General features: G+C 42.3%; 1 protein-coding gene across 1 annotated transcript in view; it reads right to left on the bottom strand.

The window, feature by feature from the left end:
- THOC1 (THO complex 1) overlaps positions 1-17873 on the bottom strand; it is a 1639837-nt gene that overhangs the window by 1100471 nt on the left and 521493 nt on the right. The window contains exon 8 of the mRNA XM_044065238.1: positions 14648-14730. Coding sequence (XP_043921173.1) covers positions 14648-14730 — 83 coding nt within the window. The remainder of the gene's footprint in view (positions 1-14647; positions 14731-17873) is intronic.

The following is a 17873-nucleotide window of genomic DNA, read 5'->3' as shown; positions in this document are numbered from 1 at the left end:
CTTCATAATGAACTGGCTCCCTACCCAAGCACCATGTTCAATCATAGTTTCACGTCAGGCTTTGTGCCCACTGAATGGCGCACATCAACAGTTATCCTACTTCACAAAGGGGGAGCCCCCACTGCTCCTGGGAACTACTGCCCTATTAGCCTGACGAGCCTGGTCTGCAAGGACATGGAACGTATCATGGAACTCATAAACAAAGAAATTGGTAACCTCCAAACTCTTGACCCCATCCAGTTCGGGTTTGTGAAAGGCAGATCATGCCTTCTGAACCTGATCGACTTATTTGAGGCAGTCACCAAAGCCGTACATGAGGGTAAGGTGGTTCACACAGCCTATCTTGACCTCACCAAGGCTTTCAACACCATCCCCCATTCTGGAATTATAGCTAAACTAGGTATAAATCCCTATGTCATAAGATGGGTTGCCAACTGCCACACTGACAGTACCCACACTGTAAAAGTTGCAGACTCCAAATCTAACTTCAAACCAGTGACAAGTGGAGTACTACATGGTTTAGTCCTGGGATCTCTCTTGTTTGGTATCTACTTCTCTGACGTACAGGGTAACACAGAAGGCCTCTGGCTAACAAAGTTAGCAGATGACTGCAAACTAGGAGCCATAGTCGAGTCTCCAAATGATGTGGACATCCTACAGAAGGGCCTCACTGAGACAGATGCCTGGTGTCAGAGCCATGGTCTCATGTTCAATGCCAAAAAGTGCATTGTCATCCCCTACGGTAAAAACTCCGTACCCATGAACTACCACAAAAACGGCAGTCTACTTAACACCAAATGTGTGATAAGAGACCTTGGGACCCAGGTGGACAGTAGTCTCTCCTTTGATAACCACATCGCCAAAGTAGTCAGGAAATCCTTCTATGTGGCACACCTCATCATAAAAGGGTTCTCATCCAGGAAAAAAAGAGTTCATTGTTCCCCTCTACTCGGCACTCATTAGACCCATTATAGAGTACAACGCCCCTTTTGGAATGTACTTCACAAGACATCTGCAGCAGCTGGTAAGGCCACAGAAGTACCTCACAAAGAGGATTACTGGCCTCAAACAGATGCTCTACATTGATGGTCTCAAAAAATTCCAGCTTTAATCTGTAGCATATCGCCTACTCCGAGGAGATCTCTGCCTAACATATAAAGCTACGTTAAACCCAGAGCTGTTGGACATGCTACACCTAAAGAAATCCCAATCCCTCTGAGCTACACGCTCTAGGGACCTATACCTTATCACCACAATAAACAGGTCATACTAGAGGGATAGATTCCTGTCCTAGAGACTTCCTATACTCTGGAATAAGCTACCCATCTATGTCAAGCAAAGTTCCTCATTAGCACTCTTCAAGAAAAATCTTGATGAGTGGATGGGAAATAGGAAAAACACCCCGGGGGGATCACTTCTGTGGCTGTGCTCGACAGGGGCACAGAAAACCAACTTTCTTGGGTGGCGTAACCCAGGGAACCTTGTTGGCTAGGCTTACCTAGGCCCTTGGGCCAATAGCCTAGTACCTACCTATGAACCTCCACAAATAGGGGATTCTGATTATGACAGACGCCAGACAGAAAAATCACTTCAATTTGGACATATAACATTTTCTGGTAGTGGGTTTTGTTGCCTCCTGCAGAACCAGGAGCACACCCACAGAAAAGAGGTACCTAAAAGGGATCAAAACCCTATCACCTACCGGGTCAGTTAAAGACTGGATAAGTGAGGATGGAAAAGAAATCTCTTGTCTTGTGTGAGCAGATCAACTCTGTTAGGTAACATGTGGTTATTGCCCCTGGCCAAGTAAGAAAGAAGAGGGAACCAATGCTGTCTGGGCCAAAAGAAATCACCAGCAATATTTTGGAAGAGTACTGCCTGATCTTGTGTAGAACTTGTGGCAACAGGGGAAAGAAAGGAGGGTGCAGAAGCATCCCCTTCCAAGGAAAAAAAGAGAGTTTGTCCACTTTCCAAATCAGAGGACATGGGACTCTGGAAAACAACAGAGAAGGCTGTCTACTCAGAGGGAAGGTGAAAAGATCTACACAAAGAATACCTCATGGATGGGCAATATCGAGCAACACATCACTGTGAAGCATCCATTCATTAGCTTGTATGCTGGACTACTCAAAAGAGTCTGCCACTAGAGTGTGCTCTGAGGGAATGTAAACTGCCTGAATAGTCACTTGATACTGGATAACTAGATACCAGACCTGAAGAGCTAGTCTTCAAAGAAGATAGGACCTCATGCCACCCTGCTTGTTGACATACAGCATTCACTGTGGTCGTGTCTGTGAAAACTCTGACTGGCTCAGGATGAAAGAGGGAATGAAGAGCTTTCACAGCCAGAAGCAAAGCCCTCATCTCTTTTATGCTGATAATGATATGACTTTTGATGAGGAGGCCAGAGACTAGGTTGTTGACATACAGCATTTACTGTGGTCATGTCTGTGAAAACTCTGACTGGCTCAGGATGAAAGACATAATGAATAGCTTTCACAACCAAAAGCAAAGCCCTCATCTCTTATGCTGATATGATCTGACCTCTGATGAGGAGGCCAGAGACTGAACTTTCAGGGGGCCACAAGAGGCACCCCATCCCCTGTCTGAGGTGTCTGTAAAAAGCTCCTGGGTGGGATCTGAGTAGACTTATTAGGAGGAACACATCTAGTACCCTACTTACCATTAGGAGTAGGATTAAAGTGCCTACAAACAAAGGCAGACTTGAAAGGATAGTTCCTCTGAAACTTAGGAACTGGAAAAACAAAAATATGCTTCAGCAAAGCTTTCCCCTTGTCCTGGAGAGACTTGAAAAGGTCAGTAGCAGCAGATCCAAAAAGAATTTTGTTGTCCAAAGGCGCATGCAAAAGTTTGCCCTTAATGTCATCAGGCAAAGCCTGAAGACAAAGGCAAGAATAATGCCTCACAACTGAACCAAAGACAGCAGCCCTGAATGGGGCATCAGCTGCATTTGACTGAATGGCAAGTAACTTAAGAAGTGGAGCCCAGCAGGGAAAAGGTCAAAGCCTTCCCCTCTGTGTCATGAAGGTCAGAAACCACCTTAGAAACCTGAGAAACAACAGCCAAAACAAACTTTTACATGGCCCTACTATCCTTACCATAGGGCAGCAGCTCAGTGGAGAGCAGCAATTTGGATGTTTTTTTTTTTTTTTTTGTTTGTTTTTTAATAGAAAAGACTGACACTACAGAAAAGTCAGCAAAAGGGCATTTACAAAGGAATTTACACTCCTCAGTGACCTTGTAGAACCTATCCACCTCTTTTGGTGCAGGAGGCTGAGAGTCAGGGGCTAAAAAAGGTGGAGAAAAGACATCTAAAAGAGAAGCCAAAACAGAAGGAACAGCAGATAGTTTAGTAGACTCCATCTGTAGGAGCTCATAATACCTTTTTTGAATATCAGAGACCTGGGAACAATCCCACTTAAAATAACCCATCACATGGGCAAAGGTATCTCCTAAGGAGTTTTTCCAAAGGGGAGTATGGGCTTAAGGAATCCTCCTCCTCTGAACTGTACTCCAAGAGGGAAGGGATTTCGGAAGAGTACACAAAGGATTCTTCCCCTAAGTCCAGATCCTCATCCGAGGAATCCAATTCCTTAGATTTACTGAGTGGAGTGAAAGACCATGGGAAGCAGGAACATAGACCCCCTTCAGGTGGCTTTAAGGCCATCAAAGCATTAAATAAACTCCAACTGAAATCCTGGCATTCACACTGGGGATCCTTCACAAGGGAAATATGCTTGGTCTTTTGTTTCTTTTTCTGTGGGATGACCACTCGAAACACCATCGGGGGTCAGAACACCGATGCAACTCAATAATAGTTGCAGGAATATCCTCTCTTACTAAAATTTGAGGACTCCCCCCTCAGTCCCATGGAGATAATCAGCCAAGGTTCCCCTTCAGTGTAAGGTACAGTTGTTTGAAAAGCCTCTGAAGACATGCGCGAAGCCAGATCCATGCTAGCCTCTGATGGGGTCTCAGCAGAGAAATCCCAAGCAACACTGGATGGTCTTCAGGGCTTTCATCAGCCTCTAGAGAGGCATCCGGGATACGCTGGACAGTGGCCAGACTGAGCTTGACTTTTTTGACCTTTTTCTTGTCAGAAGGCTGGCCTGCAGATGGGAAGATTCCGCCATAGCACCCTAAGTCAACAACTTAAGACACTGTCTCTCTAGGTATATGGATAAAAAGGAGAGGTGACGACAGAGGGTCTTAGGCACAAACACCTAGCAGACAGAACACTGTGTATGATTGTAAGAAGCATTCAAACAAAAACGATGATGGTCTTTATGGAGAATCTGCCTCCACACTGAGATTTTCCCCTTTCTGGATGACATGAACAGAACAATAAGAAAAGGAAGAGAAGAAACCCCAGCAGGGCACTTATCTGAAAAAAAAAAGTTTGGAAACCAGCACAGCAGAAGGGCATTCAGACCAACATTTGATGATGGTGTTCAGAATGGTGGCAAAGTAGCTGTGTGTTTGCTTCCATACATCACCTTTATGCTCTACGTCTTGCATGGGAAGCATACATGTGACACACAGCTACTATAAGAGCTGAAGGCTTTGGTATACTGGCCGGATGTTGGGCTATCCTTGGCAGGAGATCCCTTAAGTGAAGAATGCTGCAATAGTGATATGGAAGGACATCTACCTTCTACTTTTGCACTTTTATCATGTTAAATGGCCCATTGAATTTACTTTTAACTGGACTGTCATGGCTTTATCAAAAAAAAAGCTAACTCATTAATACTATAAAGTTGCTATCTGAAATCTGACTGGACGCTTAATATTACTGCTTTGCCACTTTGATATTAACTAGATTTCCCAGCTGTTTTCAGACGTCCTAGCAAGTAAAAGGGAAATAACTGTGGTAACATCTGTTTCAAGTCTGCAATTTTGTCTGATCATTTCTCATTAGAATGTTTCCTATCTGTCAACTGTACAATTCTTCTATCCCAATAGCACAAATATACCACAACTTAGTTTGTGGATCACAATGTACTTGTCAAGCTTCATATCAGTCTAATGAAAGCCAATGCCAAAAAAAGTGAATCTATCAAAATCATAATACAACCACAATAAGAAGCCAACTTGAATGATGCTAAGTTTCCCCACACAGCCCCTTACAGAACACTTATTAACTGGACAAACTCTGAAACTGCTATAATTCAGATAAAGAAGCAAACTCTGATTGCAGTGAGGTTAAACAAACTTGCATTTCTACTCTATGGTGTTATCTGAGCACTTGTTTTTTTGTGCAGACGAAAGCAAACCACACATCATCCTTAATTCATTCAGTAATATAGCTGTATTTCTCATATATATATATATATATATATATATATATATATATATATATATATATGTATATATATATATAATGTGTGTGTGTATAGTGCACATGGAAACAGCATCAATTACAGCAGATCCCATGGATTCAACAACAAACACTTGAGACTCTACAGCACAATATCAGTTTCCTCTACTAACCTGACTTATTTCAGTTCCATGTGGACAATCCTGTCCACCATAACGTGCTATCACAAACTTCACACACACAGATCTATCTATGGCCAATGCGATTTTAACCAGACAAACGTTCCCTTAAGTAGTTCTTACAGAGATGTCCTTTATATCCCTCTTCTTGTTCAACAAAGCACTTTCCTGAAAACAAATCTCTCCTGCTGTTTCTGCGACCCTTCTTTATTTCTCACCAAATTGTTATAGATCTGATGTTACAAAAGCAAGAGTTAGATCCAAACATATAGTTACAGTTAAATGCATCTCATAGGTTCATAGAAATATACTAGTCTAACTACTACTATGGCCCTTTAATAAGCCTAGTTGTGCAACCCAAATGTGACCCACAAACTTGATTTATATAGGTGGTGATTTACTGACTGCCTCTATCAATCAGAAACATAGGCGCCAGGCCAGGTGTAAATTTCCAATTACCCATCCATTGGTCTAATTTGTGCTTAAATAGGGTTAGGGAGGAACTCTGCTTCACATGGATGGGGAGCCTGTTCCAGAGAATGGGAATTCTCTGAGAAAAGTACAGTTTTGTACCTACCATAAATGTAGATGTTCGAAGATCCACATTGCTGCAGTCCTAACACTTGGGTAGTCCGCTGTCCCTCGGTCGGCCCGAATATCAGAGTATAAGGCTGACGTCGGTCAAGGCGCATTTGACTGACATCAGAACGTCAGGGTACAAATGCGCATGACCGACGTCATATCCTCAGTCTTTTCTTGCCCCAGATGTCAGAAGACCCTAAAAAGAAAGGTCAAAACCCATAGACAACAACTAAACAACCAACCAGCCTAACACCAAAAATATGTACAATATATACAATATACACAATATACCTCAGATGGATAACCCAACCCACACAACCACCTCAAACTACAGAGGGAAAGGAGGGAGGGTAAATTGGACTGCAGCAATGTGGATCTTCGAACATCTACATTTATGGTAGGTACAAAACTGTACTATGTTCTTCATCTCACATTGCTGCAGTCCTAACACTTGGGTAGAATCCCAAAGCAGAGGTAAGGGAGGATGGCTAAACTATAATGAAGCAGGAGCTGTCAAAATGCCCTGCAACACAGCAGTGGCAAAACCAGCCCTGGATTTAGAGTACAATGGAAGGTGGTAATGCCTAGAGAAGGTATGCACTGAACTCCAAGTGGCTGCCTCCAAAATATCCTTAGTTGCCACCCCCCTCAAAAAAGCTGTTGAAGTGGCAGTAGCCCTAGTGGAATGAGGCCTAATCCCAGCTGGAATCTCTTTGCCATGATGGGAATAACAGAAAGCAATGCAAAATCCAATCCACTTAGAAATAGTTTGTTTTGACACGGGCTTGCCCTGAGAACACAAAGCAAAAGAAACTAATAACTGCTGAGATTGTCTGAACCCTTTAGTTCTGTCCAAATAATATCGCAACTGCCTGTGTACATCTAAAGTGTGCAAAATCTTTTCCCCTTTATTTTGGGGATTTGCATAAAAAGTAGGCAAATGAATAGTTTGGTTTAAAGCCACACTAGAAACCACTTTAGGCATAAAGGAAGGATTAGTACGTAAAGATACCCTATCCTTATGGAAAATTAAGAAAGGCTCAACTGCCATAAGGGCCTGCAATTCAGAAACCCTTCTTGCAGAGGTAATGGCCAACAAAAAAGCAGTCTTCCATGACAAATATTTCAACTCAGCAGTAGCTGCAGGCTCAAAAGGTTGTAGAGTGAGTTTCTCCAACACAAAATTGAGATCCCAAGCAGGAGTAGGAGCCCTTCGTGGGGGTGTTATATTCTTTGCCCCTCTAAGAAATTGCTTGAACAAAGGATGAGAAAACAATGGTGGGTCACAGTCGTAGTGAGCTGAAATTGCTGCAGCATGAATCTTAATAGAAGAGAAGGACAAACCTTTGTCTAACAACTCAGTAAGATATTGAAGAGCCACACTTAAATCAGGCTCAGTAACATCCAAATTCTTAGCTGCACTCCAAAACAAAAATCTCTTCCATTTATCTGCGTACACTTTCCTTGTACTAGGCCTTCTAGCTTCCAAAATCACATTCAAAACTTGTTGTGGAAGTTGAGACCCTCTATGGTTTAAAACAGAATATGCCAGGCTGTTAGGTGAAGAGAGTGAAGTTTGACATTGAGCAAATGACTGTCCTCCTGGGACAACAGATGTGGAATCAAAGGCAAAGGCCACGGAGGCTTCCGTACTAGACTTCTCAGTAATGGGTACCAGTGCTGTCGAGACCAATCTGGAGCTATCAAAATCATCCTTGGCTTGTCCTGTCTGACCTCCAGAAGTACCTTTGGGAGGAGAGGCAGAGGTGGAAAGGCATACACATGAAGATTTTTCCAACTGAAAGAAAGAGCATCCACTTTCCAAGCTGTGGGATGAAACCTCTTTGTGCAAAACTTTGGCAGCTGGTGGTTTAGTGGAGAAGCGAACAGATCTATGTCTGGAGTTCCCCAAGACACTGTCAATTTCTGAAATACATGAAGATCCAGTTTCCACTCGTGGGGATCCATGATTTGTCTGCTTAACACATCTGCTAAGGAGTTCTGTGCTCCCGGCAGAAACCTTGCCTGAAGACTTAGTTGTAAACTGAGAGCGGTCTCCCACAAAATCATTGCTTGCCTGCATAGAGGATAAGAATGTGTTCCCCCTTGCTTGTTGATGTACCACATGACAGTTGTGTTGTCTGTTAGAATCAACACCTGCCCTGGAAGAAGTAAATCCTTGAAAGCTATTAATGCAAACTGGACTGCTAACATCTCCTTCAAGTTGATATGTAGATGCTGAAGTCTGACAGGCCACTTGTCTTGTATCCACTTTCCGTTTAGATGAGCTCCCCAAGCTTTGTCCGAGGCATCTGTCGTTAAAATTTGACTCGCCTCTGGCCGGGTCACAGAGAGTCCCTTGTTTAGGTGACATTCCTGAGCCCACCACAAAAATTCCTTTTGAATGCAAGGTATTATTGGAATGACAGTGTCCAGAACCTGGCAGTGCTGTGTCCATACATTTTTGAGATACCATTGTAACTTCCTCATATGCAGTTTGGCATTGGGAAGCACCAGAATACAAGATGCCATGAACCCTAAGGCTTGAAGGACTGTCCTTGCAGTCAGCCCGGACTGAAGAGATAGATGATGGAAGTAAAGGGAAAGATTCTTTTGTTTGTCCTGGGTTAGAAAGGCCATCTGGGATGCTGTATTCAGTCTTACACCCAGAAAGCACATGTCTTGAGAGGGTACTAGACTGGACTTTATTTCGTTCACAGAATACCCCAGGCATCTTAGCACTGCTATCACATATTCCAAATGACGAAGAAGCTCGTCCCTTCCTTGAGCCAGAATCAGGCAATCGTCCAAATAAGGATAGATTTGTATTCCTTTCAGCCTGAAGAAAGCTATCACTGGAGCCAGAACTTTCGTAAATACTCTGGGCAGTAGATAAGCCAAAGGGCAATGCAGAGAACTGATGGTGAGAATTCCCAGTCCAAACGCAGATACTTCCTGCAACTTAGCCTGATAGGAACATGAAGGTAAGCCTCCTTGAGATCCAAAGTTACCATCCAGTGATCCTTGCCCAGCAGAGGTAAAAGCTGTTGTAACGTCAACATTTTGAACTTGGGAATGTCCAGATAAGTGTTGAGGATAGATAAATCCAAAATTGGTCTCCACGTGTTCCCCTTTTTTGGTACAAGGAACAGGCGAGAATAAAATCCTAGGCCTCTTTCTGGCATAGGAACCGGCTGTATGGCCCTATTTGGAGTAACAGAGAAATTTGCTTGTGAGCCTCTATTCTTTGTTGAGGAGGAATGTCTGGCATGCCTTTGAAAGGAGGCAAGGTATGGAAATAAAACCTGTAACCGTGATGTATGATATCCAATACCCATCTGTCTTGGGTAATCAAACTCCAATTTTCTTTGAAAAGTGCCAACCTTCCTCCCAAAGGTGCTGCCAGGCGAGAAGGTTCTGGCAGCTGAAAAGGTAGGTCATTGGGTCTGTTTACGAAAGAACTGACCCCTGCCCTCACCCGAAGACTGTGCAGGAGAACTCCCTGTTCTAGGCCTGAAAGAGCCCTTACCTCTGCCCCTGCCACGTCTAGATCTACCCCTAGACTGGGAATCATAAGAAGGATACGTCCACCCCTTAGTAGGCCAATTTCTACTAAACTTAGGAGGCTGAACCTGCAAAAAATCTTTAACAGTCTGCATAGACTTAGCCTTGTCTTCCATTTTCTTTAAAACTGCCTCAACAGGAGAACCAAACAAGACATCAGATTGCAAAGGGGCATCCAAAATCCTAGTTTTAACATGGTCAGATAAATTTTGATCCCTCAGCCAGGCATGCCTGCGAAGAACTGACCCAGTGGCAGCCACCCTAGACGAGGCCTGTACAGCATCAAAACCACATTGCAAAGAATGCTTACCCACCTGTTCAGAAACATGCACTAAATCTTGTAACTCTTTACAATCAATACCTTCCGCCAGAGCATCAACCTTAGATTTCAACTGTGAAAGGAGATAATTTTGATATTTCAACATGTGAAACTGGCAATTCAAAGCTCTCATGGCAAGAGTGGAAGAAGTATAAACTTTCTTTCCCCATCTATCCAAGGCCCTGGCCTCTTTATCTGCAGGAACCGGATTCTTGACAACAGAAGCCTTAACACCCTTAGGCCCCTGGCTAACAGTTTCTGGGTCTGCCCTAGGACTCTTAAAAAGATACTTATGAGCTTCAGGCACCCTGTAATACCTATCTGGTTTAACAAGAGCAGGAGGCAAAGAATCAGGATTAAGAGAAGCCTCTGCAAACACATCTTCCACCACATTCAGAACAGGAGGTATAGCCAAAGGCCTATGCTGGGTAAAAACAAAAATTCCCTAAGCCTTTTCCTGGAATCAGAGAAGTCCTGACCTTCCCATTTAAAATGCTCTCTCATGGAGTGAAGGGTCTCTGAAAAAGAAAAATCCTCAGGAGGAGAAGCAGAAGGAGTAGAATCATCCACATCAGAATCAGAATAATGAGAATACTCCTGCAAGTCTTCAGCCGAAGACTCAGACACATCCGAAGCCTGCTCATAATCCCCCAACACTGGTTCCATCCTAGGCCTCTTATCCGGAGGGGGCATAGAGCCTCTAATTAAAGTAATTAAATCTTCTGCCATTTTAAGCATGTGCTTCTTGGGCACAGAACCTGAAGAACTAGGAGAGACACCCACAGAAGCTAAACTAGACCTGCCTCTAGGAGAAGCCTTGGAAGCAGAAAGAAAGGGCCTAGACCCCTTAGGAAGGGAGGGGAGTACAGTTATCTGAGAAGCCCCTACAGCCTGACCTGCCTCCTGGGAGGCCACATCCTGTAAAATCAAAGTTTCTCCCTGGGACTCCAGAGAGGCCTCCGTCGGAACCACCGGTTCCACTGACGCCTCTAAAGAACCGGCGTCCGGTTCGGACGACTCCTCTAACCTAGGTTTAACTGCCTTGTCCTTGCGCTTTTTTGAGGAAGCCGGCGTCGGAGCATCCGACGGCATATTGTAATTGCACCGCTTCCCAAAGACTAACCTGGCACAATCTAACCTTCGCTTTATAGTGCGTTTATTGAACCTAGCGCAAAAGCGACACCCAACAACGTCGTGCTCAGGTCCCAAACAAGGTATACACAAATTATGGTAATCCCTATGCGGTATCTGTTTCCCACAAGAAATACAGTTATTCACTTTTTCTGACATCCGGTAAACCACTGAGGCAAGAAAAAAACAAAATATTCCCCAACGGGGTACTTAACCAACTCTGACTTCGGTCTGAAACTCCGAATTTGAAAAATTTCAGAACGCCGAACGGCACTTGCAACACTGCTTCTGCATCGGACCATGCGGCAAAAAAGACTGAGGATATGACGTCGGTCATGCGCATTTGTACCCTGACGTTCTGATGTCAGTCAAATGCGCCTTGACCGACGTCAGCCTTATACTCTGATATTCGGGCCGACCGAGGGACAGCGGACTACCCAAGTGTTAGGACTGCAGCAATGTGAGATGAACATCATCTCTCTCTCCAAAATATCTTATGTTGCAAGCAAAATTTATGTCTTGTAATCTTGTAGTTCTGAGGCTGTTTGTTTAGCAGATGTGTAAAAGGTTCATCAAAACAGGGTTCAGGGATGCCTTGTACCCAGTCAAAGATCACCTCTCAGGAGTCTGTATGAGATGAGTAACGAGACAGGGCTTTGAGGCGATCAGTGTAGCACATTATGTTAACTCTCTGTATTCTTTTTGTAAGGAACCTTGCTGCACGTGTCTGGTCAGATACATGCCAAAGGAAATACTATACTTTATGATGGGTCTGATCAGGGACTACTCCCAGTTTGAAATCTGCAAAATTCATTAGCCAGAGGCCTCTGATATTGGCTTTGACGTCCAAGAAATTGATGCCAAAGAGGATTAGGCCCAGCACAGAGTCTTGAGGGACTCCACTGGTGACCGGCCTCTTTGTGGTGATGGCCCCACCGATCCTAACCTCTTGGGTCCAATCAGTGAGCCAGCTAACTATCAAGCATGTTATAAAGGGGTTTATGCATAATTCTATAAATTCATTGATAATGCCGGAGTGAGATATTAGATATAGCTAAAGCATTTTATACAAGTAAGCAGTACGGACTACTTTTCTCTCATCAACTACTTTAATGACCTTTTCAAACAAATCCACCAGATCCAGTACGCATGACCTTCCTTTTGACAAAGCCAACCTGGGACTGATCCAGTGTACGGAGGTCTCCAATGTCCTTTGTGATAATCTCCATGGCACTGCAAACAAGAGTATTCATACTAATGGGTCTGTAGTTTCCAGGATCCTGTTCTGATTAGTTCCTCCCTTATGAAGGGGAATAACAGTCGCAGTCCTCCATCCCCGTGGCACAAAGCCTCTTTTAAGATTATACTTGAATAGTGACTTTAGGTTCCTGATAGGTCATATCACTCGACTAGTCAGGATAAAACAGACGAGTCTTTGTGGGTTCTGTTCAAGCAGCTTTATTATGTACAAACACATCAGAATTGAGGCTTAACTTTATCTTGGGTAAACTTATAAACAAACTAGCTATTACACTCATACAAGCTCACTCTCTGGCTGCACTCTCAATATGGCACTGAAGCTAGCACGTGCTGGCTATTTATATGCACGTGCTGTTCTTGAAATGCTTCTTAAAGACACAGCACACAGACTCTATTCTACAGGTCATATTTTAGATTGTTCAGGAGGCATCCTGGGGTGTTATCAGGGCCCACTGAGGCAGTACTCTTGGCTTTAGTGAGCACAGCAGTACATGCTACCTAGTTATAGTTGGAAGGGTTATGTTTGAGGGTATTTCTTGGTGGGGGGGGTGTTTGGGGGTGAGAGGGGGATAAAGCTGGAACTGAATTTGTCCACTAACAGATTCACTACATCTTCAAGCTCCGTGAATGCGACACCATTAACCCCAGTTCAGCACATTTTGTGCTACTGTGGAGGTTTCTCACATAGCTGAAGAAGGCCTTATGGTTATCTTTTTCCTGGGAGGTTATCTTAATATCAAAGTCAGCTTTGTTTTGACCTAATTAGCCCTCTTAGCTGCCTATTTAGTTTGATGAATGAGTTTTTACCTTTAGGTAAACTACCCTTCCTGATTTTTTCATATTTTTGTTTCCTTTTGATGTATATCCTGCTTAATTTGGGATGCCACTAGTGCAGTTTGCTTCTGGGGCTACTTCTGGCCTTGTTTCTGGTAAGCACAGCAGTCTCTATGCAGCCACTAACATTGTTGCACAAAGTTTCTGAGAGCAATTCAGCTCAGGCTGCTACATTTTTGGGGTGTGGAGAGATACTGATTTTTGTCAAACTATGAGTTAATGAAAGGTAATCTGCCTTAGAATAGTTCCAAACTGCTACTGGTTTTACCAGGATTACACAGTTGATTTTGATTTCTGAGGAGACTTTATCATTGGACCTTACAAGGGATGACAAGACAATTTTCTGGGGGGTGGGGGGACAGCTTTCTCTCATTTTTGTGAGGAAGAGGTCCCAGTATGTTGGAGTTTCTAATGTGTGTATTCAATATTTGATCAAGGGTGTTTGTATTTACAAAGTCCAGGAATCTCTGTGCCTGTAGATCTGAGACTGTGTGGGATTAGGGGTAATTAAAGTCTCCTATGAGTAAGGTGTTAGGTGGGATAGTAAGTGTCTCCAGTAGGTCTACGTATGCACTGTGAGAGCCCTGGGACACTGAGGGTGACCTACAGCTGGCTAGGATGTGGTATGGGATTTTACCTATGGTGCTCTGCATGTGGAGGACATTCATCCTGTCATCCTGTTTGACCACCTTAGAGGTATGCTTACTACTGATGTGTATCAAGACACCTCCACCTTTAGCCTTGTTTCAACTTTCATACCTTCTCAGTAAAACCCAGACTGTCCATATGAAAAACTGGCCGGGAAGAAAAGATTTCTCTCCTTCCCAATTTACAATCCTAACAATTAAGACTCTCCAAATGCAAACACTGAAAACAAAACTACAAAAACACCAAATACACAGTTAAAAATTACAGAATACAAAACAACAGACGAAGTTAAGTACAAAGTGAAGTTTTCATCTTAACACTGAATATTATTTCTGAAAAAAAGAGAGCACTAAGAAGGGTTTCTAGCATCCTAAAATCAGAAACAGCTTCTACTTATTAAATTACAATAAAGAAAAAAATCTTGAATAAATGATTAGAAATAAGCTTAGTAAGTAGAAATTCTGCACTGTGAAAACCCCTTCCTACTACAAGGTATGATGATTTTGTCTTTTAAAGCAATAACAAATGCTCAAATTTCACTTTGACCTGGATAATGCTTATGTACAAATGGGCCACCTATTACTATGTCTAATAGCTACAGCACTGATTCTTAATTACAATAATTTTAAGAGGTTTATAGATTTTCAATAATGTACAATAAATTAGTAAAAATGGTCAAGAAATTACCCAAGTTTACAAAGGTGTTCAAAACCCACATAATCCAGAGAATTCCAAATTTCTTATACTAAAGCTTAAAAAAATTAAGTAGCAATAAAATGCAGTAGCTCTCACCTTTTGCCCAAGGGTGCTTTCTTGTTCATTGGTATTGTATGCAGTCACATTCTCCAAGTTAAACTGACTCTGTAAATTCAGACCTGTACAAAATCAAAAAGATGGTTAAAACAGACATTAAAGCTCTTCCATGAATCAGTAAGTATAAATACAAGCAAAAGCATAACTGAATCAAACTATGGTAATCATCCACGACTGAATGATGCATCACAGACGATACTAATCAGAATCAGATACCATATCATGATTACATTTCAGCATACTGTAGGAAAATGAATTATAAAAAGATCAACTATCCAAGAACGTACTTTATTACACTTGCTGCTTTAATAATAATAAAACAAAAAAAAAAAAAAAAAAAAAAAAAAAACAAAAGCCCTTGCTAAAGTGCATTCGGCTTATCTTAATAATGCTTAAACACAAGCACAACCAGATACTTCCAACAAGCTGCTCCATGCAGGATATATTTGACTGAGCCATACAAACAAAAAGTTTATTTATGCCACTCAGTGAAGCTAACCTCGTCAAACAAAGGCCATAATGCCATGCATGTAGTTGACAATCACGACAGAAAAAGAGTACATGTCACAGTAAATGGCCACACTGTTGAATAAAGCACAACTACATGAAGGTGCTCACCATAAACACGTTTGAATAAAAGGATTACTGCTAGTGTATTTTAAATATATGGTTGTAATTGCAAGTGGATATCAGTCTTCATGCCACTCTAAAAGTAGTCAGATGCCCTCGTAACAGCTCAAGGTTACCTCCTCACGGTCAAAGTCAGACAGAAACTCTGATGTAAAGGGGAGGGGAGACATGTGCCATCCTCTCTTTTTTTTTTTTGCTCCAGCAATAAGCCATGATCAGGTGCACTTGGACCCCTGACCTGTGTCAGAAATATCTGGGGGATAGGCAACAGAAGTAACTCTAATCAACCACTACCTAAGCTACTTCCTCCAAGTGGTGGTAAACCACACAAAGTAAAAGGGGACAATATTAGCTACGGCCTTAAGTATGAAACTTTTCCACCATAACAAAATAGTGTAAGAACAAACCATATAGACAACTCTAGAAAAAAAAGCCAAGTTCTAGTTATAGGTGCATATGCATACAGTAAGCTTATGACCATCAGGGCCTTTACAAGCCTATCTGTGCAAATTCAACTCAATTGTGCCCCTATATGTATCACTGGCATTTATTAGGAGGGGTATGTCAGGAGATTTCTACAGGTTATGTGGGGGGAATGTTAGCTTGGGCATTACTGTCTGCCTCTGTGTATCAGAGACAGTGGGGGTCAGATCCAGGGTGAATTTCCCATTCACCATCTATTGGTTATGTTTATGCTTAAATAGGGTTAGGGATGGACTCTGCTTCACATGGATGAGGAGCCTGTTCCAGAGCATGGGGATCCACTGAGACACATATTTGTCTTATATTACAAACAAAATTTAAATCCTTGGATCTAGTGGTTCTGATGCTGTTCATTTTGCGGATGTGCAAAAGGTCCATCAGAGCTGTATCTGAGGATGCCTTGTATGCCAGGCGTAGATCACCTCTCACTAACCTGCAGGAGACAGAGTATAAGGAAAAGGTTTTAAGGTGATCTATACAGGGCAATGTGTTTATATCCTGGATTCTCCTCTTAAGGAACCCTTGTGGGTGTTCCATCTGTTGTGTAAGTCTGGTCTGGTACATGAGGAAGGAGAAATTATACTCAATGATGGGTCTGAAATAAAGTTGTACCATGACTTCCTCAGACCTGAAGGCCATACCCTTACTTAGAAGTTGAGCGACACAGAATGATATTCTTACTACTTTGGCCATATGTTGGTCAAAAGCCAAATTATGACAGATGCTGTTCAACAATCTGCTCTCCGGCAGCAGATTATCTGAAAGCTGCCTCACTGCAGGGAAAGGTAATGGACAAACATATGGACAGGAGGACACAAGTTTCTCCTGCAGCAATGATCCTATTATTTGAATGTCTGTCAGGTTGGTGCAGAGTAAAGCTTCACCCTGTAGTTCAGGGTTAGATTCCCTCAGCCTTATTTGCATACTGTGTGACTGTGCAAGTCTTTTAAGCCGACAATGCTCCTAAGTCACTCTTGAAGAGAGACTTATTCCTAGTGGGCTTACCCAGTTAATAAAAAATTTTAAAAACTACACCGTTATGGTGAATATCCTCACACAACTGTACTGAGATTATCATAAAAATCAGTGTTGCAGAAAGGTGGTGGTTAATCCCAGAAAGGTGTAGACATCTACAACGTGCCTTTCTGAACATCAGATGCAAAAACAATTTATTTTAAAACCAGAACTCCACCTTGTAATGCATGGCAAAGGTGCGGAGTGACATCCAAAGGTTGCTTCAGATATATTTTGTACAGATACATTTTTGAAGAAGGCTGTAGTGATCACTGACTTATCCACGGTCTTACCATTATATTCTTAGTAGAAGGTGATAGATTTTGCTAATCACCTAGATAATGTTCTAACCTGTTTTCCTGGTTAAAAAGAGACAAAATCAAGTCTTTAACCCAGTCAATAACAGCTTAGTTGTCAGGAACTTCAGTTTGTGAAAGAGCCTTCCCCCCAGTCAATAACAGCTTAGTTGTCAGGAACTTCAGTTTGTGAAAGAGCCTTCCCCCTTTATTCAAAAGGCTGAAATAAAACAAAGTAAACCAAATGAAATGAGTTGAGGAAAAAGCATTTCAGGCAAAAAGGAACTTACAGCTAGAGTGTAAAAGTGCCTTAAGACTAAACAAGGTTTGTGGCACACAGTAAGTTGCCAAGAGCTCTCCATGGTGAAAAGAAACTGGAAAAAAGCTACCAATTTGGCCAAATTCAGTTAATGGCTAGTAATTACACTGCTTAGATGTCAACAAAGAATACATTTTGAGAAAGTAAGAGAAAATCAAACATGAAGAAACTAACTCTGTCTGGAATGATACTGCAGTTGAAGTTTCAACTCTGATATGGAAGATGGCTTTCACTAATTTACAGGAAAAAAATCAATCAAATGTACACCGAGGTATTTAAAATAAGTGAAACACTAACGAAACATAAATCTCAAACAACAAACGTCTGGGGGAAAAAGACACCAATTAGATATTTGGATGAACTGATAAAATTGCAAAAATCAAGAGGATGAAATGAAGAAAAGGCTGTCTGAACAAAAGCTTCTCAAGCAGAGTTGCTTCAAAACACAGGATTAAGAATACAG

Source organism: Protopterus annectens, chromosome 3.part0, assembly GCF_019279795.1.
Source record: "Protopterus annectens isolate FY-2018-M chromosome 3.part0, PAN1.0, whole genome shotgun sequence".
Lineage (NCBI taxonomy): Eukaryota > Metazoa > Chordata > Ceratodontiformes > Protopteridae > Protopterus > Protopterus annectens.
Note: the sequence above shows the minus strand (reverse complement) of the source record. Positions and strands in the feature narration are given on the sequence as shown.